This window comes from Hylobates moloch, unplaced genomic scaffold, assembly GCF_009828535.3.
Source record: "Hylobates moloch isolate HMO894 unplaced genomic scaffold, HMol_V3 SCAFFOLD_24, whole genome shotgun sequence".
In the NCBI taxonomy this organism is placed as follows: domain Eukaryota; kingdom Metazoa; phylum Chordata; class Mammalia; order Primates; family Hylobatidae; genus Hylobates; species Hylobates moloch.
In genome coordinates this window covers 23,404,152-23,432,036 of record NW_026652299.1, presented here as the reverse complement: position 1 = coordinate 23,432,036, position 27,885 = coordinate 23,404,152, and the positions used below count along the sequence as shown (strand labels likewise).

Genomic DNA, 27,885 nt, shown 5'->3' with positions numbered 1-27,885 from the left:
TGAAGTAAGTTCTCATACAGCAGGGCCAACCCTGTCCACTTTGTTTATATGCTTTTCTCACAAAACCTCTAGAGACTGACTTATACTAGAGGTAATCAATCTCAAGACTAGTAGGAGCACAAGACATACTGAGATAGGGACAGCCAGTTTGGCACAATCAGGCAGGTATCTTGAACCTAAATCCTGGCAGACCAAACAAGGGTCAACAAAGCATCCATAAACGAAATACAACATTGAGGTAATTATTTAATGACACAAGAAAATAACATGTTATGAAACAAGCTGGTCACAAGTAGTAGGTAGATGACTTAATTTTTGATAAAAAAATTAAAAAGCACAAACATGCACATAAAAATTAGATTATGTACAAAATACCAACAGTATTTACTTCTGCTCAGTAATTAAATATTCTTCCCTTTTTGTCTTTTAAAAACATTATTTCTGAAAAAAAAAAAAATCAGAAAAACATGATCCCCGAGAGTTATTAAACACCAGGAATTAGGAACCCAAGAAGCTAAGCCAGGAGCTTAACAGTCAAGGTTGGAAGCCCAGGAGAGGTCCGACCAGGGTGATGGTGGCCAAGCCCAGAAATGGAAGATTGTTCTTTTCTTTTCCTACTGGAATGTTCTTTACTAGTTTTCTCTACATTAGATGTTAGCACACTTATTAAATGGGATCCTATGATTAACTGGCACAACAGCAAAATGATGCTAGCAACTTTGGCTTTGAACTGCTACAAAATGTACTATCTTGTAGTTATATACTATATAGAACACACTAGAAATCAAGTGCTCCTACAACAAAAAACTCATCTGACTAAATCACTGATTTTGCTTTTTTTTTTTCTAAATTTGTTCATTTTCAATCTTCACAGCAAATGTATTTTTTGTTTCAGGGCCTGGAAGAGGTATTTTTTTCTCAGAAAGAAGCTAACATTAATGTGTGCTGGGCACTGTCTGATGGCTTGGCTCTAACTCCAAGAAAGTTGCCCTTGTCTTCTAAGTACTCTACAGAGTGCAAAGGCCTACCAAGTCCAAACCACCTTGAATTAAACAAATCTTAATGAGGAGCATCATCATTCTTTGTATGTGTGTTTTTAAAGTCTTTGTTATGTTACCAAATGAAGAAATGCAGTACATTACACCTCTATTGATGTAAATGAGGCTCAAACATCTCAATTCCATCCTACCCCCCGCCATCAAATGTTATAACTGCTTAGTGACACTTTATTCAAATTACAACCCATAGTTTTTGCTCCAAAAAACGAAACACCTGAGAAAGGCCTGTTGCTTTAAAATCAAGAATCTATAAAAGCAATGCCACCCTAATCTTAAGGTGCTTCTTAGGTATTTCCCAAAGCTCTTTGCTCTTTTATACTGCAGCATTTTCAGGAGGAGTCATTAGATACTGTCAAGGTCCAAGAAATAACTAAAAACAAAAAATAACTTGAGACTCTTTTCTGCACTGCCACCAGCTGCCCAGTACACTAGGTCACCTTTTACAGCAGTGAGCACAGCAATCCATGCCACAAAAATCTTCACAAAACAAGAAGGAAAGGTACAAAAAGAATTATATTAAAACGGTAACATACACTTGTGTGTATGAGGGAGGGATACTTAAAATTACAATATTATCATCACAAGAAACACCAGATATTCCTTGCTCTGCCCTTGGGCAACCAAGAAAATTAAAGCCTGTTTTACATCCCAGAAATAAAAGAGAGACTTGATAGAAGTAACAGTGCTCAGTGCTTGCAACCCAAGTCAATTTATACTCTTGTTAGGTAAGTCCAAATTCTGAAGTCTACAAAAATTCTGTTAAATCAAGGGGAAAAAAAATTCATTTTAGGACAAAGTTATTCAAGATGAAAGAAAGGCATGTCTTCAGTGAGAGAACTGCCTGCTGTCGGATGACTTCTTGCTAATGTGTTTAAAGATTTTGGACTTCTCAACTTTCTTGGTTTTCTGGTAGCCAAATCCACCACCACCTCCTCGCTTCTTCTGCTTGCCTTCGTTACTATTGACGTCTGGAGGCAAACGTTAAGGAAATCAAGCAAAAAAGATAATGAACTCCAATCTAACATCTACACAGAGAAAAAGCCCAGCATGAACACTACTGTTCCTCCACAACCCCATTCTCAGCAATGAAAATGTGGGAACATAAGCCTATGCAATAAATTTCCAGAAAATTACGAGTGGCCACGTGACTGTGGACTTAAATTAGCAGGTATGATTTTAAACTTCGGTGTGTAATAGTCACATTAATTATTTCTTCCACACAATGAAATTCATGACAGTGAATAAGGATTTATGAGTTTAATCAGGAAGTTGATAGGAGCACATTAAAAAAACACCTCCTGTGTCAAAACAAATGACTATCATTTCTCTTCGGAATTGATTTAGGAATGCCTGAGTGAAGGAGCTGCTCTTCCTTCCACAAGACTCGACATATATTCATTTCAGCTGACATTTACTCAATGCTTACAATGGGGATGGTGACCCAAAATTTGGTCTTCTAGTCCCCTCAGAGGTTACTCCCATGGCACTGAAGCACAGGCCTCATTTCAGCTGCTCAGTTTCTTCTTCTGAAAGGCACAAAGTATAAATCACAACTGAAGCAACTGGAGGTACTCCTGCCTTCTATCTTTAAGCAACATCTAAGTTTTATTTTCTTTTGCTGAACTTGCCACATTCCTGTATAAAATCCTTCAGGGGCTCTAAGAGGATTAAAACTCCTTGAAAGGTCCCATCCTCTTTAGCTTCAAAACATCCCATTCACTTAAGTACCCTGCACAGTGCTGCCTCAGCAAACACTGAAGTTTTGCTTTTTTACCTGTGTTTCTGCCTGGAACACACAACTGTCTCTGTCTCTCCTTGACAGTCAAATTTCTTTGTCTTTTGAAGGCTCAAGGCATAAGCTGCCTTGTCCCTGTAACCCCATCCTAATGATTAATCCCTGCTTACCCCATCCAACCTCTATGTCCTGTGCTAGCACAGACAAGCAGACATTGACCAGCGCGAACACTGGAGCCTCCAGTCTGAGCCAGAACACATACCAATCCACTACAAAGCCCAAAATGCCCCTCTGTCAAGCTTTTGTTCCTTCATTAAAGAAAAGGATACTCAGATCAACGAAGGGAGGCACCTTGAAACCAAATGACAGAGCAACTTGAGGCAAATTTAAGTTATTAACATTAAAGATCTGTTTCAGAGAATGGGAATCATAGGCTCGTATGTATGACTTATATGCTTCCTGGGCTGACTTATGAAGAAAGTAATTCTTTTCAATCAATTTCTCAAGCTGAAATAGAAAGAAACACTGGTTTTAATAAACAAAAACAAAAACCTCCAAACACCAGATTTTAAATATCCTAGAGCAAAGCCACTCCATGGAAAACATTTACAGAGGGCACAGAGTGGTGGTAACTAGAATAGCAAGAAACCTTATACACCACACAGCCTGATCCTCCCTTTATGACAGTGTAGACTTTAAAGGACAGTGATTGCCCAATGAATCACTACAAAGGGAGTGCTGGGACAAGATTCCTGCCTACTCACAAACGTTTAAAAAGCACATACCTGAGACTGAATGTCAGAAATTTTAGACCAGGAAAAGTCAAATTCACTTAATGGAACCTAGAAATTAAAAGTATTGAGATTAGTAAACCAGGATGATCAGCATTCTGATATTGGGTAATGAAGACAGGGAAGGATGAACCGGCCTATGAAATTCCCTCAGGACAGACAGGAAAACCTGCTTTATCTAGTCTCCCAATGTTGATGGGAGAGTTTCATCTTTGCTCTGCTGAGTTAGGCAATCTGCACTTCTTTCTTTCTGAAACGCAAGGAATTGGATAGGGATAGAGTCAGTAAAGCACTTTTCTGCAAGAATCTCTAGAATCCTGACTATTTGGAACCATGAATCAGCTTGAGGCTTCTAGTCAGAAGGGCCATCAGCCCCTTTTCTCCATGTCAGAAGAGGGGTCCTAATACTCCAAAGTCGTGTATTGAGGCTTGTGACACTGGAGGCCAGGATGGCCACAAACTCCTACAGGATGGATCTGCCACCAGTTTTCACTCATTAGATAACTAGAAAAGCAACAGGCCTGTGCCAGGTGCTAGAGAGAAAATAGGTGCCTAAGTCCTGGTCTCTGCCCTCAGAAAGCTTGCCGTCTTGTGGGGGAGAAAGATGAGTAATGAAATGTTAACCTGTGGATTCTGGTTATTAGCCCTTTGTCAGATAGGTAGACTGCAAAAATTTTCTCCCATTCTGTAGGTTGCCTGTTCACTCTGACGGTAGTTTCTTTTGCTGTGCAGAAGCTCTTTAGTTTAATTAGATCCCATTTGTCAATTTTGGCTACGGCTAATATCCAGAATCTACAAAGAACTTAAACAAATTTACAAGAAAAAATCAAAAAACCGCATCAAAAAGTGGGCGAAGGATATGAACAGACACTTCGGAAAAGATGACGTTTATGTAGCCAACAGACACATGAAAAAATGCTCATCATCACTGGCCATCAGAGAAATGCAAATCAAAACCACAACGAGGTACCATCTCACACCAGTTAGAATGGCGATCATTAAGTCAGGAAACAACAGATGCTGGAGAGGATGTGGAGAAACAGGAACACTTTTACACTGTTGGTGGGACTGTAAACTACTTCAACCATTGTGGAAGACAGTGTGACGATTCCTCAAGGATCTAGAACTAGAAATACCATTTGACCCAGCCATCCCATTACTGGGTATATACCCAAAGGACTATAAATCATGCTGCTATAAAGACACATGCACACGTATGTTTACTGCGGCTCTATTCACAATAGCAAAGACTTGGAACCAACCCAAATGTCCATCAGTGATAGACTGGATTAAGAAAATGTGGCACATATATACCATGGAAGACTATGCAGCCATAAAAAATGATGAGTTCATGTCCTTTGTAGGGACATAGATGAAGCTGGAAACCATCATTCTCAGCAAACTATCGCAAGGACAGAAAACCAAACACTGCATGTTCTCACTCATAGGTGGGAATCAAACAATAAGAACACTTGGAGACAGGGTGGGGAATACCACACACCGGGACCTGTCGTGGGGTTGGGGCGTGGGGAGGAATTGCATTAGGAGATATACCTAATGTAAATGACTAGTTTATGGGTGCAGCACACCAACATGGCACATGTATACATAGGTAACAAACCTGCACACTGTGCACAAGTACCCTAGAACTTAAATTAAAAAAAAAAAAAAAAAAAAGAAAAGAAATGTCAACCTGATAAGCACCTGTGCTGTGGGAACAAGGAGGAGGCAGGAGATCAGAGATGGCTTCCCAGCAAAGACAGGGGCTAGCTGAAACCATGCATTCTGGAGAAAGCGTGCAAAAGCTGTAGAGCAATTTCAGGGAACTGCCTATAGTTACAGGGTAGAGGAAGCCTATCAGCAAGACTATGCCAGATAGGCCAATGAGGATGTAAATGTCAGGGAGGAGAAGGCCTGATATGCATCCCCATGGCCTAGCAATAAAGAGGCCACTTAGGGTTCTGATGGATTCAGGTCTGGTGCAACAATAGAAAGGTAAAGCCAAATTTGGTTGTTTGGGGCCTGAGAGGGAGGTAACGGGCAAGAATATAAGCCATTTTCCCAATAAGGCCAACTGAGGAAAGGCAACAGATAGTAGCTATCCTGCAGGCAGGGGTAGAAGAACAGGTTTAAGGTTGAAGTTACTTTTTTACAGTGAGAAATTTGAGATGGTAAAGCGCCACTGCAAAGAAGAGACTGTAGGCCAAGAGTTGATAAATAAGAGACAGAGGGCAGTGGAGGTGGCAGAGGGTAGAGCGAACGAGGATTCCCCACTGCTTTACACGAGGTAAGAGGAAAGAAGGGGAGCAGGAGCAGAGATGACTAGGTGTGAGGGAGCTTCAAAGGAGTGGAGAAGGTTTCAAAGAGGGCTGGAGGGAATGGGAAAGGAGAGGCTGGGACACAGAGGTGTTGCCGGGTAACAGAGCTACAAAGCCGAGCCATGTGGGCAGTTCCTTCTGTGCTCACTTCTTGGGCTAGAAGTACATAAAACCTTACTTGCTTAACTGCCATAAGAATGGCTGTAACAGCACTGGCCAGACTCGAGACTCCTATGACAAATGTAGAAATGTTGCTTGCTAACAATCCCTACACCAAGAGAAATCTTTCTCCAAGTACAGATCTTTACCTTGGATTGTTTCAAGTAGCGAAGAAAACCCAATTCTTCTGGGCGCAAAATGAGCAAGGCATGCCCTCTTCCATTTAGGCCTCTGGCTGTTCTACCCACACGATGAATATATTCCTTTGGTAGGAAAAGAAAACCTGAGTTAACACAGTGACTTCCACATGAGCCCATTTGCGTGTCTGCATCCTGGGTATGTGCATGTCTGTACTGAGATGGTGTACTCCCGTGGTGCTGGGCCACACATACCTTCACCACATCCCCACAAAGTTGGGCCAGCAATCGCTCTGTGCACATCACCCCCAATAGGCCAATGATTGAGGTCAAAAAAAAAAAAAAAGGCTGGACATGATGTTTGCATTAACAGTGATCTCATAAAATGAGTATTAGGTGTGCTTCATCATCAAAACGGCTTTAATCCACTGTTTCTTGAAAATACTTCTCAATGAAGCTTATTCTACCACATACACTATAGAAGCTTATCTACCTCCTTATGCAATTTTATTTCCTTCAGGCATCTGCTGTTCTTAAGAGATCATTCCAAGGATCTCATTTTCATAACTTAAGACCCACTGGTACTTCTCAATCCTCTTGCCCAGCTCCTTTGGGCCCTGAAAAGCTTAAATACTTATCAATACCAGAGAAATACTGCAGTCACTGTATAGTAGGGAATCTTTACTTTGAATGTGGAATGCAGTTGCTGTCAGGGAACTGGGAAAATAAGTGAACTTTTAATGCAGAGTCATTCTGAAGATACCCCAAAGATGCCAGTTACCTTAGGGTCATCCGGAGGGTCATACTGAACAATCCAGTCGACTTCAGGAATGTCCAGTCCTCTCGCTGCCACATCCGTACACAATAGTGTTCCTGAATCTGCGTTGCAGAACTGGAAGAATGTGGTTGTACGCTTGTTTTGCTTTTGCTTTCCCTAGAATTAAATAAAAACATCCATTAGAGCTGGAATCTTGAGGAAGACTAGCAGTAGAACCCCCAAATTGTGGAACTGTTACCCCACTTTGTTTCAAGCTCATCCCTTGGCCTATGTCCTATTTCCCCAACTGTTTCGCAAGCCCCTCAAGGAGGATGGTGTCTTGTACTCATACCCCTCCACATCCAGCAGCACTCTCCTCACACAGGATCCATCATCTAATGGTGATCAAACTACTCAGAACAATGTTTGGAGGAGAGGGCAATACCTCCAATCCTACAATCTATAGGACTTAAGAAGCATACCCTGTTTTCAATGAGCTCATCATCATCACTTACATGAATGGCCAAGACGGGCAAATCAATGTAGTTCAGCAACTCATAGTGGTATTTCACAGACATACAAGATGAAAAGAAGACCATAAGCTTCTTCTTTCGGTTCTTCTTAAGGAATGTAAAGAGCAGAAGGAATCTCTTTTCAGAAGGACAAACAACATATCCCTAGAAAGCGTTTAAGCAGACAGACACAAATGAACCAAGTGGACATTTTCCATTTCCTAACTTGTGTAACTTGATCAACAGCACTGATAAACATAGTGTGTAAACTGTCATGCCTCACCTACAGCATTTTAAAAATTCATTAATCCATTTGCTTTCTGAATTATCTTCCAATAATTACATAAAAACACCAAGTAAGATCCCTACAGTTTTCAGTTATTGATAGAAAGTACCTGCTCAAGACCATCCACTGTTGCATTAGCTTTATCATCATCAACGCCAACATACAATGGCTCCTTTTTCAAAGAAATCCTTGCCAGGTCTTCAACTTTTCGAGTTTGGGTGGCAGAAAAGAGCATAGTCTGTCTACGTGCTGAAACAGATACATATAAAAACAACCCCAATCTTTTAGGGAATCTTTACAATTGCCTCATAACTACAAATATTCTAGGTAGAGGTATCAGAAATGGGAGATGATGTCTCTACAGATTCTACAAATATTACAAAAGGTAAAAATGGTATATCATGAAACACTAGGTCTATCAATTTGAGAACTTAGATGAAACGGACAAACTCCTTCGAAGACAAACAACTGAGGAAAATAGGAAAACTTTAAATAGCCTTACATCTACTAAAGAAATTTTAGTTAAAACCTTCATGTAAAGAAAATTCCAGGCCCAAATGGATTCCATTGGTGAATTCTATTGAACATTTAAGAAAGAAACATCAATTATTCACACTCTCCAATAAATTAAAGAGAGGGCTTATATGTCAACTCATTCTTTGAAGTCAGTCATTACACTCTACAAAAACCTGACATGAGACGACAAGAAAACTATGGACCAATACAATTCGTGAGCACATATACAAAATTCGAAATAGAATTTTAGTAAAGTGAATTCAGCAATATATAAAAAGGATAATGGATCGTGACTAGGTAGGTTTATTCTAGAAATGCAGGTTGTTTCAACATTTGAAAAATCAACCAATAAAATTCACTATGTTAACTAAAGAAAAAACATGATTATTTCAGCAGACAGAAAAAAAACATTTGACCATCTATTTCTGATTAAAAATCCTTAGCAAACTAGGAACAGAAGCGATCTTCCTCAATCTGATAAAAGGCATCTACATAAAATCTGCAGCTAACTTCATATGTAGTTAATGGTAAAAGACTGAATGCTTTCCCCTAAGATCAGAACAAAGACAAGGATGTCTGCTCTCACCACTTCTATTCAGTATCATACTGGAGGTTCTGGCCAGGGCAATCAGGCAAGAAAAAAAAATTAAATAAAGAGGTGAAACTGTCTTTATCTGTACATGATTGCCTATATAGAAAATCCAAAAGGCTACACTCATCTGGAAAGTCATACTGAATAATCATTCAGTACAAGATTAACTGTCTTGCCAAATACAAGATAAATATAAAATTCAACTGTGTGTGTATATATATATATGTGTGAATATGTGTGTGTATATATACGTATATATTAAAGCAACGAGCAACTGGAATTTGAAATTTTAATGAAATACTCAGGGTTAATCTGACAAAAGATGTGAATAAACCTGTATCCCGAACCCCTCTAAATATTATAGGGAAATAAAATATTGAATACATGGAGATATACGTTATTATGGGTTACATGACTCAATATTGTCTTCCTCCAATAATCTCTATTCAATAAAATCTCAATCAAGACCCGAGACTTTTTTGGAGGGAAGGGGGAGAAACTGACAAACCAATTCTAAAATTTATATAGAAATGCAAAGGACAAGAATACCACAACTTTAAAAGAGAACAAACTTGGGGCTAACATTACCTGATGGTCAAGACTTAACAGGAGGAACTGGAACTTTCATACACTGCTCATAGGAATGTTAAATGGTACAGCCGCTTTGGAAAATATCTGGCAGTTTTTTAAAAAGTTAAACATACACTAAACATATACCAACTAGGACACTCCTAGGTTTACTTAATAGAAAAGGAGATATATATGCCTCTACAAAGAGTTATAGATGACTGTTCACAGCAACTTTATTTCCAGAAAATGCAACCTAATTTAGTGACAGAAAACAGATCAATACTCACTTGGGGATGAGGTATGTGTGTAAGGAGGGGTGGGAGGGAGAAACTGAAAAGGGGCAGGAGGAAACCTTTGAGTGTGAAGGACATGTTCATTTTCTTGATTGCAGTGATGATGTCACAGTGGTAAACAAATCAAAGAACATCAAATTGTACATTATAAATATGTACATATAATTATGTCAATTATACTTTGATAAAGCTTTTAAAAATAAATTATATAATGAAGGAAACCATGGTCTTAGTTATAACCAGTTCATAATGTTGCAAGTACTATAACCAAGGTATGTACAAGTAAGGCAACAAATCTACGGCTACTTGGGGGATGTTAGATGAGGTAACAATGGGCAAGAGGTGGAGGATAGGACCTATGTGAAGACTGTTTAACGTGCATTATAACTTCTAAAACAGGAAAACTATTATATCAAGTTATTAATACATTTGATGCTTGTATTCCAAACTACCTTTCAGGTTAATTGGCACAACTGCCTCACTTGGCTATGGCAAAGTTCTGGCCTTAGTATAGTTTTTCTATAGGAACAACTCTTACCTACCTCCAACAGATACTTTGCAAACCAAATGCAGATGCTGCCTACTTACTTGGCAAAAGTTTAATAATTTGCTTTAATTCCTCTTCAAACCCCACATCCAAGATACGATCAGCTTCATCAATAACCAGACACTGCAGGTTTTTATACATAAACCCTGGGGTATTCTAACAAAACAAAGGACAAAGAACAACTATTAGTTGTCAGTTTATGTTTCATACAAGACAATGAGACAAGCACCACATCTCTTACCTGCATATGGTCCAGCAGACGGCCTGGTGTGGCCACAATGATGTTGATCCCATTAGCAAGTTTCTGTGCTTCAGCAGATCTGTTACTGCCACCCATTATCAAGCCATAGGTATGCACGTGGTGAGTCATTAGCTCCTTAAGAACACCAAAAGTTTGCATGGCTAGTTCTCTAGTAGGTGAGAGAATAAGGACTCCTGTTCCTAAAAATGATATACGGTAAAAGTCTAAATGTGGTTGTCACCACTAAGTCCGTAACAGCTACAATAAACCTCTAGTGAAATAATGGCAGAAACAAGCAGATGAAAGCTTACCATTTCTGGGCATGAACCTTAACTTAACAATGAGTTCAACTGCAGGGATGAGAAAAGCCAGGGTTTTACCACTGCCTGTTTTTGCAGCTGCTAGAAGATCCCTAAATATTAAAAAGGGAAAGGAGAAAGACATTTAGCCTACTCATTTACGATGTACTACATACACACACTTTAGGCACTAAGGCTAGAACATGAACAAGAAGATGTCTACAGCGCTGAAACTGATCACCTGGGTTATATACCGAAATCATAAGTCAGAAGTGTGCTACAACAGAAGTGAATACTTTTTGAACACTTTCCTTCAAACATCAGTAATTAACTTAAAGCCTTTAATGTATGCTGGATACATGACCCAACATATAGTACAAAATCAACAGAATAAACTGGTATGTTCTTTATAATCTACTAGTTCTAAAAATAGATGCCAATATCTAAGCTTCAGTGTTAATCATACCTGCCTTCCAGAAGTGGTCTGATACTTTTATGCTGAATTTCAGTCATGTTTGTAAAACCCATTTCTTTTATTGCCTTCAGAGTGTTTTCATTGACAAGATTACATAGAGAAGCAAACGAAGTATCCTCAAAAGCTCCTAAACAGAAGAAAATTTATCATTAGCAAATTTATCTTTTTTAAAAAAGTTAGTATTGCTACAGTTGCCTAAATCTACTTTGCTTAGAAAAGCTTCCCACAGTAAGAAAACGCTAAACCTTAATTATTCATATGTGATAATATCAAGAAAAAGACCCCGTATCTTTCAAGTTTCTCCACTGTTAACGGCTGTGTGAGTTATAGTCCAGAGCCCATAATATAACGAAATGAGGGGTGGAGAGGAGGTATAACCAAGGAATTTATATCAAATAAAAATACCAAGACAAGGAAAACAATGAGAGTCCAGAGATAAACGAAATGCTTAAGAAATCTGATATAAAGAGTGAAAACACTGAGCATTAATAAAAACTGAGTGTGAAGTCAATTAAAAAAAAAAACCTGTTAATCTCACTCCAGCAAGACACAGAAGAGTCAGATACAGCCACAGAATGTTAGGCTGAGCCTACATATCAAGTAGTACAGTGGTGGATCGGCAGAAGGCATCAAAATAACCTGGGGGTTCCCCACACTCCACATGCCCAGGGTGTAAACCAATCACTCTTGACCTTGGCACTGCTGACATTTGGGCTGAATAATTCTTTGTTGTGAAACACTATCCTATGCATTATAAGATATTATGCAGTGTCTCTGACCTCCACTCACCAGATCCCAGCAGACTGCTCCTAGCTCTGAGAACCAAAAATGTCTCCTAGGCTTAGGATGACCAATCTTCTCACTAAGCTAGGGAGAGAGGAGGTTCCTGGGATTCAGAACTTTCAGTGCTAAAACTGTTAAAGCTCTGGGCAAACCAGGATGAGTTACTCATCTTATTTGAGGGGCGAATTTCCCTGCTCGAGAGCTACTACCAAAACGTTTGCAATTTGGATTAAGCAGGTCTAGGGTTGGGCCTCAACATTTTAACAAACCAACCAACCCAAACCAAATAAACAACTCAAGTAACTCCTAGACATACCTGGTTAGGAGCAGTGAATTCTAGCCTAAACTCAACTTTATAAAGGAACAAAGGCCAAAGGAGGTTAACCTGGTACAGGGCCAATGATTTTCCTATTACAGCATAGGATGAGACTTAGAAAAGGACAAACCAAAGAATCCTAGAAGCTGCTAGTGTGCACATAAAATACTTAGTGTCAGGAATGAACAAAAGGAAAAAAATAGGGACCAAAAAGAACTAAAACACCACAAAATAGAAGATAAAGAGAAAAAGCAGAAAGATATAAAAAAAGTTTCTTGTTGATAGTTACTTTTTTCAGGTAAACTGAAAGTCACAACCGAACCTTCAAACTTATAATCATCTAAGAGAGGCACATTTTAAAGAAGCTACATCTAGAAAACTTCCTGGACGTTACCTGTCAGTCCCAGGGGCAGGCTGGGCACCTCACTGTCATCTTCATCATTATCTGGCTTCTCCACATTATTTTCTGTTTCTTTAGGAGTCTCAGCACTTTCTTCTTCAGATTGTCCTTTGTTTTCAGTTTTTGCTTTTTTTGTATCTTTGGTTTTAAAAGACAAAACCCGAAAAAATTTTTCCTTAAAATAAAATTCCAAATGAGATCAAAAAACAGAAGATCTCTGATGTAAAGACGTATATTTTCAAAAGCTAAATATCTTCTGTATTAATTTGTTAAGAATTCTGTTTGGTGAAAAATGATTGGTTATATTTAAAAACCCGGGGTACAGACAGACTTGGTGACAAAACTTTTTAGGCTTCTTAATGTATTATACCTTCTCATTTAGAACTTTTAAAAGTTCAACTGAACAGTATAAACATACCAATTATAAGTTTCACATACCCCACTGAGGGGAAAGAAAGCATACCTGATAACATAATCCTTAAAAACTCATTATAAGTAGTCATTTTTCCTCCCACGCCAATTACTATCAAAGGCTCTTCATGTTACTAGAGATAGACTGTAAAGGAAGGACAACAATCCACTTGCCTGGCTGACATACACTTGACTGTGCCTTGGCTATCAGGGATGAGGGTGGGAGGAAAGGTGGGGCTTCCTCCCACCCTCATTTCTACATTCACAACTTCTCATTTCTACATTCACAACTTTCATGTGGCCCCAACTACCTTTTCAGACCTACCTCTCAGTTCTCTTTTCAATGTTTGACTCTGGGTCAAATGGATTAACCACATGCTGTGCTTATATAAAACTATATGGCAATTAGTGATGTTTGAAAAGAACTGACTTAGACCAGAACCCAGGACTCTCTGTAGCTCAGTACTGGTCTCCTCCCTGTACCTGACGGCCACCCTTCCAGGAAAGAGTCAACTTTGTAGGACCTACATGTTCAAAAGCCACAGATATCTTCAGCTGGTCTCCATGGCTTATTTTGTTTTCCCTGGAATAGTTCTTAAAATGTACCCATAAGGTGGCTGGGTGTGGTGGCTTCCGCCTGTAATCCCAGCACTTTGGGAAGCCGAGGCGGGAGGAATACTTGAGCCCAGGAGTTCAAGACCAGCTCAGACAACACAGTGAGACCCCATCTCATTAAAAAAAAAAAACAAAAAAACAAAAACAAAAAACCCATAAGGTTAAAACTCCCAGCACTGTGATTCAATGCTTGAGAGCAGAAATAATACACTTCTTGGTGCATATTCAAAACAAGAATTGTGAAGGCAATAATTTCAGAACAGGATTACAATGACTTCTGTGTGTAAGCATCATGAAGACATAATGCATGTCTGGAAAAGTTCAAAGCTCCTTTCTAAATAAAACCCTCATTTCAGGTAAAATACATGAATAGGATGTTCTAACTCAGGGGCTGGCAAACTTTCTGTAAAGGGCCAGACAGTAAATATTTAAGGCTTTGCAGGTCATATGATCTCTGTTGCCATAAACACAACCAAATAGGCAATGCTATGACCCAGTAAAACTTTTTTTTAAAAAAACAGGTAGAAGGAGGGATAGTTTGCTGACCCCTATCTTATCCTACCTTGACATCTCTGCTTGTACAAATCTCAATTGAAATGTCCATTCTTTCATCCGAGCTTACTGAAATTCTATCATCTTCAAAAAATATTCCCTCCTTTTCCTCCTGCCATTCTTAGCACTTGGAAATTAATGTTCTATTTATTCAGAAGTTTCCTACTTTGTATACTTTGTAACTAATACTCCTTTCAAAGGGAGGAATTTATGGAAGGAAAATGGGAAGAATCAAGCAGGAAAAAAGGTAACTTAAAAAGAAGAGAAAACTTCTAGAACTCTAAGGAGAGTCTTTTCTGAGAGTGAGGTTTTCTTCAAGGTTAGTGAAATTAAAAATATATTCCTCAATATTTTGAGAAAAGTTGAAATGGACTCCCCGCTTCTGCCAATAAAATGTTTCCATTAGCTACCAGGCTAATCTCTAATATACTGATGGGTACAGAGAATTCTCATATGTCATGTGCACACAATAGTAATAGAAAGAGGAACAACAACCATCTGTGAAAAACTAAATGGCTGAAGTTCAAAGATAATAAATACCTACCAGGCCCAGCATCATTCACCATTTTTCTCTTTTTCTTCTTCTTTTTGTTTTTGGATTCTGAATTGGGAGACTGCATTGCTGCTTCTTCATTGGTTAGTACAGTGGATTTCTGGGGAGATTTTTTAACTTTTACATTTTCCACTGCTTCTTGAGACACGTCTCCATTTTGAGTTTCTGATAAGCCCACATTCATGGGCTTTTGTTTTGATTTTTTAACCTTTCTACTTCCCATTGTTTCTTCAGATACATCTCCATTTTGAGTTTCTGATAGGGTCAGATTTGAGGCCCCTGTTTAAATAAACAGAACATATACTGTGACAAAGAAGGACAAGTTTACTTAAAAACACTGAAATCCCAAATAAGAACTTCCATGGCTTCCTGACAAGAATTATTTAGCTCTTCTTCTCTTTCATGTAATTAAAACAACTTATAATTTTATGGTGTTCCCTTATAGGGAAAGTAAGTTATCTTAAAGAAAAAATACTGGAAAAGGGAAAGCTATATTGATTTATTAACTTCAAAAGACCGTACATCTGACTTTAAGGAGTCTAGGACAGGAAAACTTCAATGAGGTCAAATATTTAAACAGATGAGGTCAGATAATGGCAGTTACAGAATAAACATAAGTATATGATAAACATATGATTAACTGATATATTGAAAAAGACATTTACAACTCATTCACACAAGTACTATTTTTCATACCACTTCAAAACATTCAACCCCAACTCTTCTAGGCTGCAGTGAGTTGAAAATTCAGTTGATAAGACCACTTATTTGCTCCAATATTTATCATACACAAATACAGTAATGCGTGCAAATGACATTTCTGTGAATTAAGAACAACATATACAGCGGCTCCATAAGATTATAACGGAGCTAAAAAATTCCTATCACCTAGTGCCATCAGTTATTGCAATGTCGTAGTGCAACATATTACTGTTTGTAGTGATGCTAGTGTCAACAAATCTACTGTAAGGCCAGTCGTATAAAGTACAGCACACATAATTATGTACAATACATAATACGTGATAATAAACTGTTACTTGTTTATGTATTTGCTATACTTTTGATCATTATTTTAGAGTTTACTCCTTCTACTTATTAAAAAAAATAAGAGCCAACTGTAAAAGAGCCTCAGGGAGAGAGGTATTTTAGAAGGCACTGTTATCATAGGAGATGACAGCTCCATGCCTATTGTTGCCCCTGAAGATCTTCCAGTGGGACAAGATGTGGAAGTGGAAGACAGTGATACTGAATGTGTCTGTGTCTTTACATTTTTAACAAAAAGCTTAAAAAGAAAAAAAAAACAACAAAAATCTCATAGAATAAGGACATAAGGAAACTTTTTGTACAGCTGTATGTACAACGTGCTTGTGTTGTAAGCTAAGTGTTATTAGAGTCAAAAAGTTAAAATTTAACAAGTTTATAAGGTAAAAGTTACAGCAGGCTAAGGTTAATTTAAGAATAAAAGTATTAAAAAACTAAACAGTGTAGCCCAAGTGTACAGTGTTTATAAAGTCTATAGTGTACAGTAATGTCCTAGGGCTTCACATTCACTCACCACTCACTGACTCGCTCAGGGTAACTTCTAGTTCTGCAAACTCCATTCATGGTAAGTACTCTATACAGATGTACCATTTTCTAAATCTCTCATGTCATAGTCTTTTTACTGTACCTTTTCTATGTGTAGATATATTTAGCTATACATACACTTACCATTGTGTTACAATTCTCTCAGTATAGTACAGTAACATGCTGTACAGGATGACAGCTTAGGAGCAACACGCTATACCATGTAGACTGGGTGTGCAGTAGATTTAGGTTTGTGTAACTATATGTTTGCAAACGACAAAAGCCCCTAATGACGCATTTCTCACAATGTATCCTCCCTCCTGTTATGCGATGCATGACTGTACCTGAGAATGTCCTTACCAAAGGTTCCCTGTTTGTTTACTGAAAAAGATAAAACACCATCTTTTGTTCAAATTTACTTACATATGCACTGAAAAGTAGTTAGTGATGCTGTAGTATTATTCTATAGGAATTAGAAATATGAGTACTTCAAAACACATTCCTAAAATTCACAAATATATTGCCTCCTGCAGAATTTTTTTTTTCAATTAATGCCTGTTGAAAACCAACTGGGGCAAGGCACTGTGCCTCCAACCTTACTCTCGGGGAGTTTATATCTTAACCTGGACAATAGGTTAACACAATTACTTCAAGATCTGTGGCCCCACTGTCAGGACACTGGGACTGCAAATGAGGTAGGTAAGAAAGGTGACATTCAGGTAAAATCCTTTTCATTTAGGTCACTGTACAGGACACAAATACATAGAAGCTCTTGTGAGAAAGTGCTACGAGAGCGTGTGGAAGTGGATAGAGGAAGGCAACAGTATCAAAGAAGCTCTGTGGAAACAGCGAGACGGGCTTTTGGGGAAAGAAATATGGTAATTAAACAGCTGTGAAAAGTGGGTGTAAATGAGATGTTCCATGTAGCATAATCGGAAATGAGGGATGAGGTGAGGTGCGACTTGCAGGTGGTGAGGGAATCAAAAGGTAAGGTGGAAATGCAAAAGGCAGGGTTAGTTGCAAGCCTAGAAATGAACGGGGAGTCCTTCTGCTCTAACGCTGTAAGAAGAAACTGATTGCTCAGAAAGGTCAGGAGCAGCGCTGGAGCCCGCGACGAGTGGGCAGGTCCCGAGTGGAGGCTGCCTTTTCACTTTCCCCAATCACACACGCTGCAGGGGAAGCTGCCTCCGTCACACAGAGCAGCTGGGCCCCCGGCCACCAGAACGCGCCAGGGCTCGCGCGTGGGACTCCTGAGCCACCGCGAGTCAACGCATCTCACCCTGCAACTTCAGGTTCCGCTGCCGCAATTTGAGATTCCGCTTCTCGATCTTCTTACGCAGGAGTTTCATCGGCAGGTGAGACATTCTGTCCAAGAAGTGCCTAGAATAAGGCGCCACACAGTACAGCTACTCAGTTCTCAGGCTGACGTTACTTCCCTTCCGGCCGCACGTGCGCAGCTCTGCCAACCGGAAATGCGTCACAGGAACGCGGGCACCCGGCGGAAGGAAAATGCTCCGGCGCGGAAATGCTTCCAGACGCGCGCACCGTGATACCTTTGGCGACCAAAATCTTTGCAGCGCCCCCTGGAGAAGTGGAGGCCAGACCCTGCACTGGTTTCACGCTGTGCTAAAGCTAACTTGAGTTCCCCCTAGAGGAAGACTGAAGAAAGAACGTGGAGGGGAAGGAGGCCTTAGGGAGTCCGCATTTTTATGTTCCTATCCTCTGTGGGTGCAGAACTAGAGGTGGCCCTCCCTGTACCTGGGTTCCCTGTCTGTGGATTCAACCAACCCCCCATTGAAAACATTAAAAAAAAAACCAATTAAAAAATACAGTGTGATAACTACTTTCATAGCATTTAGGTTGTATAAGGTATTATAAGTCATTTAGAAATGATTTAAAGTATACTGGAGGTTGTGTGTAAAATAAATGCAAATATTACACTATCGTATATAAGGGTTTTGAGTATCCTAAGATATTGGTACCCATAGAGGGTCCTGGACTCAATCCCTTCTGGATACTGAGGGACAACTGTATTTGGGAAACTGAATAAAACTAAATTATATATATGTATTTCCAAACTTGTTTGCCACTCTCCTCAGAAGTACAATTTCTGTGTCAGTTGGTACACATACACACGTATATAACATTTCTCAAAATAATATTCTTGCTTTTCACTCTATTTTTCCTTCAATTCCATTCATTCCATCCTAAATTATTCTTTTTAGCTTACTAAAAATACTGATTGCCATGAATTTAAATTAACTTCACTACATTAATAATAGGTTGACTGCAGTTTGAAAAAGAGGTTTATATATTCCCTAAGTATACCCATGGACCCTTCAGGAGTCCAGGACAGAAATTGCAATCTGGCTAGCTAATAGTCATCTCTTTTTTGGGATGGGGAGGAAGACAGGAGTATGCATACAGTATTTAATTTTTTTAAAAATTGTTATCAACATTAAAATACTTGGAGATTTCCATAAAAATTCATATTTGTCTTTAAAAATTGGCCCAATGCACTCAAATTCCCCTTAACAATAATCAATTTGAGCTGAACAACTGGAAGAATCCATGAAACCTGGATTAATCTGTTTACTTGGAGTGGCTGAACATGAGACCCTGGAGATTAGACATGATCATAGGGAGGAACAGAGAGGGAGAAAACTTGGGAGGAAGTTTAAACAGAATGTGAAAGAATTGACTTCGAAGTCACATTGGACTGGACTGGAAAACTAAGACAAATAATAATGTGCTTAGATTAAGTTGTTAATGATCAGGCAGGCTGAAGGATGAGTCAGAAATTTAAGCATGCACACACACACACACACACACAAACATTTATCTCAGTGTAAATATATATGCCAGTTTAAATTTTTATATATATATATATATCAGTATATACATGTATATACACTATATATTTCTATATCTCTATGTAAATACATATATATTCACATGATTACATGTGTGAGTTTTGGGTCTGTGACTTTGAAATAGATGTAACTGACATCTATATAGAAAGTGCTCAAAATTTATTATTTCCTTTATGTTGTAACTTAAATTTGTGGGGCTATGTTTTGGTAGTAGTAATGGAAAGATACTCCCTTTTTTCTAGAGTGTGACTTTTTCTAGCTAGTATTGAAGATTGGCAGTCATTTCCTCAAAACCAAAAAAACCCACATTTGTGAGGTGTTTAAGACATTTAGATCAGAGAAGCCGATCCTTTGAGATGCATGGAAATGCTTAATGTTAGGGATTGACAACCTTTTAAGAAATGTAGATAAAGCTACCGATGCCAATTCTTCTGGATTTTTAGAAGAAGAATGATAAATTATAATTTCAAATCAACTCTCAAAATTAGGGTTGAGAGTTATTTTTAACAGAGTGAACTTCCAAGGCCACATCAGCAGTTACTTTAGCAAAGAAAACAACGTCATTGGGTTAGCTACTCAAAAGTTATCTGTGAGGGTGAGATAAAAATCATGTGCTTCTGAAAATCCTGTTATTCCTCACAGCTGGAGCCTATCCCAGTATCTATTCAGAATGCGTTTCAGTCTTTACAACTTCTTGCTTGGGCTCTCCGTCACAGAGGTCTCTCTCCTCAGAATATGGTCATTTGCCATAAAATAATCGCAAATGTAGTCATTATGCAATTATTTTTTGAGCATTTTTGTGCTAAGAGTGTGTGGTAGGCATGTGCTAAATCCTGGGTATAAAATGGTGGACGAGATAGACCTGGCTCACCTTTGTGGAGCTTACAGAGCTTACATGGGAAAGACAGAAAATTAAACAATTATAAACTATGATGAATGCAATGAAAAGGAAGCTCATGACAGGAGCAACATCCTAGCCTTGGGAAGGGGTCTGGGGATGGAATCTGTCATTCGATATTCATTGTGCATAGGTACCGAGCCAGCAGCAGGCAGAAGCAGGAAGGGAGTTGCTGTCTTTTTTGTTGTTGTTGTTTGTTTGTTTGTTTGTTTTGAGACAGAGTTTTGCTCTTGTTGCCCAGGCTGGAGTTCAATGGCGTGATCTTGGCTTACCGCAATCTCTGCTTCGTGGGTTCAAGTGATTCTCCTGCCTCAGCCTCCCGAGTAGCTGGGATTACAAGCATGCACCACCACACCGAGATAATTTTGCATTTTTAGTAGAGACGGGGTTTTCTCCATGTTGGTTATGCTGGTCTCGAACTCCTGACCTCAGGTGATCCACCCGCCTCAGCCTCCCAAAGTGCTGAGATTACAGGTGTGAGCCACTGCACCTGGCCAGGAGTTTCTGTCTTTTACCTCCTGACTAAAAACAATTAAGTTTAACATAGAACAGGTCTTATTCATGCTCTTTTTTCTTTCAGTTTTCACTTGAGATCCTTAAACCTGAGACAAGTGTTTATAAAATAAAACGCAGATTTGTGTAGTTTCTTGTCATTCAAATTAAAAATGTCCCACTTCACTGGGAAAAGAAATCATCTATTTCACCAACATTGTAGAATTGTGAGCCAGAAATAACTGACTCATCCTCTCCAATCACTGCATTAGGACTCTTGAAGTGATTTTCTAGGAACTTTCAAATGCTATTTTCTATAAGGTTAACCACTCTGTCGTGCATTGGAACTTAAAAAGTGCTGTGTTATTGTAAATAAGCATGATGTTGCCTCCTTCACATGACCTGACTTTCCTGGACCAGAGTCTGGTTCTGTGTATTTCTACATTGTAGAAAGCAGATGGCTGTTACTTAAGAAAGGTTTTCTTCAGTGAACTGATGGACATAAGAGTGAGAGATTATTTTAAAGAGCATCACCACAATTCATGACAAGTCATTATTATTGCAGTGGTCCTAGGAGCTGGAGAGGATACAGAAACATATAACAGAAACCTTTCTGTCAAGAAGTTTATTCGTTTATTAATTTAAAAAAATACCATCTATCTGTTCCAGGTACTGTTTCAGGCCCCAGGGATCAGCAGTAAACAAGACAGGAAAAATCCTTATTTCCAAGGAGATTACAGCCTAGATAAGAGAAGACAGGTATAAGTAAACCAAGTGATTGAACAAGATACCTTTACATGAAGCTAAATGCTGGGAAGACATTACAACCAGACAATGCAACATAATAAAGAGGGATGGGTGGGAGGGCAGGACAGCATGCTACTCAGGTGGGAGGTATTTTTTGAGGAGACAAAGATCTAAGATCAGAGAAAAGGCTGTCAAAGACAAGCCTTAATATGCTATTAAGTAACAATTCAAGGGATCAAGAGCAGATTCGTAGCCAAGAGAATAAGAGGAGATTTGCAGGGGGAAAGAGTCTAGGGGCTGGGTCAGGCTTGAGTTAATAAGGGGATAGTGACAATGTTAAAATGAACTGCATTTGACTTCCTTCCCTTTGAGTCATAGAGTTTGACCACTGATGATTGAATCATAGACTGAGTCTTGCTTGTGCAGTATGTTTTGGAAATAAGAGGATGGAAATGAATTTATTTTTAATACACTTCTTACGTGGAACAATTTTAGACTTGCAAAAATGTTGCAAAGACAGTGCCCTTTACCCAGTTTTCCCTAATGTTAACAACTTATGTAGCCATGATACATTTATCAAAATAAAGGCATTAACATTAATAAATTACTATTAACTAAATTAGACTGTATTCAGATTTCACTAGTTTTTCCACTAATGTCCTTTTTCTTTTCTTTTCTCTTCTTCTTTATCTTTATTTCTCCTAAAAAAAAAAAAGGGATACATATGCAGAACGTCCAGGTTTGTTACATAGGTATATGTGTGCCATGGTGGTTTGCTGTACCTATTGACCCATCCTCTAAGTTCCCTCCCTTCACTCTCCACGCCCCAACAGACCCTGGTGTGTGTTGTTACCCTCTCTGTGTTCATGAGTTCTCAATGTTCAACTCCTACTTATGAATGAGAACATGTGGTGTTCAGTTTTCTGTTCCTGTGTTAGTTTGCTGAGGATGATGGCTTCCAGATTCATCTGTGTCTCTGCAAAGGACATGATCTCATTCCTTTTTATGGCTACATAGTATTCCATGGTGTATATGTTCCACATTTTCTTTATTCAGTCTATTATTGATGGGCATTTGGGTTGGTTCCATGACTTTGCTATTGTAAATAGTGCTGCAATAAACATACATGTGCATATGTCTTTATGGTAGAATGATTTATATTCCTTTGGGTATATACCCAGTAATGGGATTGCTGGTTCAAATGGTATTTCTGCTTCTAGATCCTTGATGAATCGCCATTCTATCTTCTACAATGGTGGAACTAATTTACGTTCCCGCCAACAGTGTAAAAGTGTTCCTATTTCTCCACAGCCTCGCCAGCATGTATTGTTTCCTGACTTTTTAATAATCACCATTCTGACTGTCATGAAATGGTATTTCAATGTGGATTTAATTTGCATTTCTCTAATGATCAGTGATGTTGAGCTTTTTCTCATGTTTGTTTGTTGGCCGCATAAATATCTTCTTTTGAGAAGTGTCTGTTCATATCCTTTGCCCACTTTTGGATGGGGTTGTTTGTTTTATTCTTGTAAGTATGTTTAACTTCCTTGTAAATTCTGTATATTAGGCCTTTGTCAGATGGGTAGATTGCAAAGGTTTCCTCCCATTCTGTAGGTTGCTTGTTCACTCCAATAATAGTTTCTTTTGCTGTGCAGAAGCTCTTTAATTTAATCAGATCTTATTTGTCAATTTTGGCTTTTGTTGCAATTGCTTTTGGTGTTTTTGTCATGAAGTCTTTGCTCGTGCCTATGTCCTGAATGGTATTGCCTAGGTTTTCTTCTAGGGTTTTTATGGTTTTAGGTTTTGCATTTAAATCTTTAATCCATCTTGAGTTAATTTTTGTATATACAGAAAACTGAAACTGGACCTCTTCGTTACACTTAATTTCCTTTTTCTGTCTCAGGATCTAATCCAGGTTACCACATTGCATGTAGAAAATTTTCTGAAATGTGACTTTTGCCGTTTCCTAAACAATTTGTATTTGGGAATAAATGAGGGGTGTGACTACCAGCCAGAAGCTAACTTCCACCACATAGTCCTTACCTCATTTTTTTTTAACTGGTTCTTCATTTTACCTAGTACAACCCATGGTCTCCCTCCTCCACGCCAACCCCTTACCCTCTTGAAGTAGTGTTGGTATTTCCATGATCATCCTTTCATAATAAGTTTTACAATCTTCACGCCAACTTATTTCCTTAAACGTTTTTGAAAATGGACCACATTTGGAGAATGAGTTTAGGGAAGCACCTACTAGATCCCAACCCTCTACATAGCTATTTTACTCCAATAAAATGAATGAGAATTCTGATTCCCCACCAACTGATTTCATGAAATCTATCAAACTACCTTCCTGTGTTATAACTTCTCAGGTAATTTTACCTACTGGAGGACATGAATGTTATTTCATTTATCTTTAGAGACCACTCACACTTAGAACTTTACATTCATTCATATTTTCAAACCATTAGTGACTATCAATGATAATATGCTGGGAAATTGGCTAGGTGCTAGGGACAGAGAGAAATTAACCAAAGCGCTCACCTTCAAAATGCTCACACTTTGATAAGAGTCAAAGACATCTTTAATCACATTTAGACTTCTAATGCCCCACATATTTCCAGCATTTAGCGGGCACTCAATAAATGTTTGGCATCCTGTTTTAAGAAGATGCTTTCTGGTAGCAGTGGAGAGCATGGAGGTGAGATGATCAATCAGGTGACTGTTGCAACAGTTCAGCAGGGATGTTATGAAGCTCACAGGGTCAGAACAGAGTGAGTTTAAATATATTTTCTGAGAAAGAATGAACATAACTGGGTGACCAATTGGATGTGGGAGTAAAGCGAGAGGACGAAGTAAAGAATGCTTCTGAATTTTCCAGCTTGGGATGTGTTATATAGAATACAGGAAGAGGAAACAAGTTTGGAGAATGCTGGTAGAAAGGAGGAAGGGAAAGGAGAAAATGGGAGAGATAATTAATTTGGTATGGGACATTTAGTTTGAAAATAATTACATGTAAAAGATGACCCACAAACACTTCTTGAATGAGTAAAGGAAGGAATGCATCACAACTTGAGTAACTGTGGATTGATGAGGAAGTTGAACTCACTGGGGCTAAATATGTTCTGTAGATACAATTTTGAGCCTGTGATGGAAACTGCCCAACAGTTTTGGCAACTGGAGCAGGTAAAAAAGGGCCAAGAACAGGTGGCACATGAGCTGGATCCTAAGCCTGGATAGAATTTGGTTGGGGAATAAGATAAATAGAAGTGTAAGGTAGGGTTGTGCCTCCCTGTCAACAAGCAGCAGACTCATTAGCAGTTTTTGAGGGGCACTGGTAAGTAACAGTCAAGATAAGGATATGTGGGAACACATCATGAGGTCTCTAACAAGAGGTGGCGGTGTGGGCATACTTTGATGATATATGGCGATATTAGATTCTTGAGAAGGGAAGTGGGATGATCAAAGTTGTGCTTTTGGAGGATCTATTTGTCAGCAGTGTTCAGGTGGGCTTGGATAAGGGGGGAGCATTGAGACCTGCTGGTGACTGGCTTGGTAATTCAGGAATTAATTGGAAAGAGTTCGAGTGCTTGTTTCATGCCCCTGTATGATCTCCATTTCTTGGCAATCCTCCTTTGTCTTTTCTGCTTCCACTTAGTCTTACCCACCTGTCACCTTCCAGTCTCAGCTTCAACGCAGCCTCCCCTGGAAAGCTCCCCTAACTCTTATGCCCTCCTGATGGCTGCCAGTATATTGTATATGGTTTCTATGGATGCTCTTTTCACACTGGATGGTAATGTACTCTCTTGAGTGTCTTTCTTTTCTAGTACACTGAGTTCTTTAAGGGCAGAGATAACTACCCGTGGGTTCCAGAACTGGGTTGAGCACATAGTAGACATTCAGTAAATTGATTCTGATTTATGTTGAATAAATTAATGACAGGAAGAATGGAAAGAAAAGTGAATTAAGGATATATTTGGAGGACATAACTGATAAAATGGATAATTTAAGGAAAGAACTGTCACCTATAGAATTCATATATTCACTGAGGGTGGAGTGGAAATGGTGAGTTGTTTTGAAGGTAATAAAGTCAGTCAGGAACAGCATCATGTATATGCAATATATATAAAATATAAAAATACATATTTATATATTTTATATATAATTTCTTATGTACATTATACAACATAAATCTATAATAAAGTATATCATAATATATAAGTATATATAATTATATATAATGTTATATACAAATATGTAAACATTTAGTTTAGAAACTATAACCATATGAATATAGCATGTTACAGTTTTCAAACAAAATACTTAGATTCCAAGAAAAAAATAAAATGGGGCGGTTAAGCACTCAAGGTTTGGAATAAGAGAGATATAGGCTTGAATTTCAGCTCTGTCATTTACTGGCTATGTGACTTTAGGCAAATATTTACCTTTTTTTGGCTTCAATTTCTTTATCTACTCAAGGATATAGTAATAATTATCCCACAGAATTGTACGAGGATTCAGTGAGGTCCTATGTTAAGCACATTGTAGCTTGATGCTTAGCTTTTATTAAATGACGATAGTCCTTATTATTCATACACACATAATAGAATTAATCGGGAGTTATTCAGGAATAGGAACAGCCAGTTAAAACCACCAACTATGAGAAAGCCTTTGAGCTGAAGATAGGAATTTCTGCCAGGGTCAGAAATTAGGGACAAGAGAAACATCTCATATACATCCATGTAATTACTTTTGAGTAAATTAAGGACAACTATAATTACCAAAGCATGAAGAATTTCTATGTTTTATACAGAAAACTTGTGTTGAAGTAATGACCACATTAATATGATTAATCTGGAACAATATACCCAAATCAGAGTCACCTTTCAGCATCCAAGGAAAGAGAATGTGTTAGCTATGAGTCTAGGGTTGTGATTATTGAGATGAGGTTTTCTTAAAGCCCCATGCTGAAAACTGATATTGGATATCCCTTTATCCCTTTTCGGAAGATGAAAAAAATGGTTATCAAAAACCAAAAGGAGTATCTCTATATACCTTAGCTGAACATGATATAGAACATATGAAATTGATGGGTAATTGGTTTGATTCTCCAGCCTATGACAGAGAATAGCCTGTTGCAATTCACCAAAAGTTTCCTGTTTGGGTTTATGCAAAGACAAGCAGAGACTAACTCCTTTTATTTGACGGAATGTCTGATTTGTATTCTTAAAGAGGGGTATCGGGAGCCTGATCTGGGATAGGAAAGGCAGAAGTACTGTTGTTACAAGGATTCATGGATTGCTGGAGCTGGAAAGAGAGTTGGGGATATCCAGTATATACCTTGCAAATCTGAGGCTGGGGGGCTATAAAGGCCTTTCTTCTGGGATTGGGGCATGGAGAAGATAGAGCTGAGTACTCTCTGTCATGAACCTTAGGCCTGCTGATTAAAAGTAATTGATTATACATTCATATGCATTTCCTACACACTGAAAGGAGGCAGTGAAACAGGCATCATATATCTGGTTTTAGACAAAGAAAATAATTCCATTAAAACAAAGGGGCCCTGTACATGGGTATCATGAAGAGAGAATTAGGTTCAATATTAATGGGATCTCCACGTCTTGTTCTTTCAATACTGAGCCTGTGTTAATCTGCTGCTTCAAGTTAAAATACCATTTTTAAATGCAAAATGAAACAAGAACATATTTTCTTAAAATTATTTAATATAATAATCTGTCCTTCAAAAGTTATTTTTCAATCACTATCCACAAAAAATATGAACTGGGATATTCCACCATGAAATACTGGGCTGGTCGCGGTGGCTCATGCCTGTAATCCCAGCACTTTGGGAGGCTGAGGCAGGTGGATCACAAGGTCAGGAGATCCAGACCATCCTGGCGAACACAGTGAAACCTCGTCTCTACTGAAAAATACAAAAAATTAGCTGGACGTGGTGGCGGGAGCCTGTAATCCCAGCTACTCAGAAGGCTGAGGCAGGAGAATCTCTTGAACCCAGGAGGTGGAGGTTGCAGTGAGCTGAGATTGTGCCATTGCACTCCAGCCTGGGCAACAAGAGCAAAACTCTGTCTCATATATATATTAAAAAAAAAAAGAAAAAAGAAATACTGATGATGGCTCAGTGGCAAGTCTGGCCCAGAATTCAGGCAGAAATCCAAATGTAAATCATTTTTTCCTTTGAAATTGTGATATTTATTGCTGCCTTCATATCACATAGGCACCTGATTGAAGAAAAAATTGCTCATCTCTGTCCAGTACACAGTGGACATACTTACATCAGGTATTTATCAATGGTATTAGCCATTCATAATTAGCCATTGAGTTTGCCTCAAACTGGAATTATTTGAACTAGGATTTTATGAGTGTCACATATTTTCG

At 38.6% G+C, this 27,885-nt stretch overlaps 1 protein-coding gene across 1 annotated transcript; it reads right to left on the bottom strand.

Annotated features, from left to right (window-relative positions):
• Positions 1-218: 218 nt before the first annotated feature.
• On the bottom strand, positions 219-17,938 carry DDX18 (DEAD-box helicase 18). Its single transcript, XM_032145620.2, has 14 exons — positions 17,762-17,938; positions 14,908-15,195; positions 12,780-12,923; positions 11,278-11,413; positions 10,824-10,924; positions 10,513-10,712; positions 10,313-10,427; positions 7,863-8,002; positions 7,471-7,632; positions 6,980-7,132; positions 6,211-6,324; positions 3,579-3,635; positions 3,123-3,300; positions 219-2,026 (listed from the first exon to the last, which is right to left on the bottom strand). Exons 1-14 carry the CDS (start codon positions 17,844-17,846, stop codon positions 1,884-1,886), a joined length of 2,016 nt encoding a protein of 671 aa, XP_032001511.1. The 5' UTR covers positions 17,847-17,938; the 3' UTR covers positions 219-1,883.
• Positions 17,939-27,885: the final 9,947 nt, after the last annotated feature.

Bases quoted from the DNA above. Each gene is read 5' to 3' on its own strand.
- DDX18 (XM_032145620.2), bottom strand. From the start codon at position 17,846: ATGTCTCACCTGCCGATGAAACTCCTGCGTAAGAAGATCGAGAAGCGG. The intron at 11,414-12,779 runs GTAACGTCCAGG...TCTTCTGTTTAG, and splicing joins CCTGCCCCTGGGACTGACAG to GAGCTTTTGAGGATACTTCG. The intron at 3,301-3,578 runs GTATGTGCTTTT...TTTCTATTTCAG, and splicing joins TTTCTGACATTCAGTCTCAG to CTTGAGAAATTGATTGAAAA.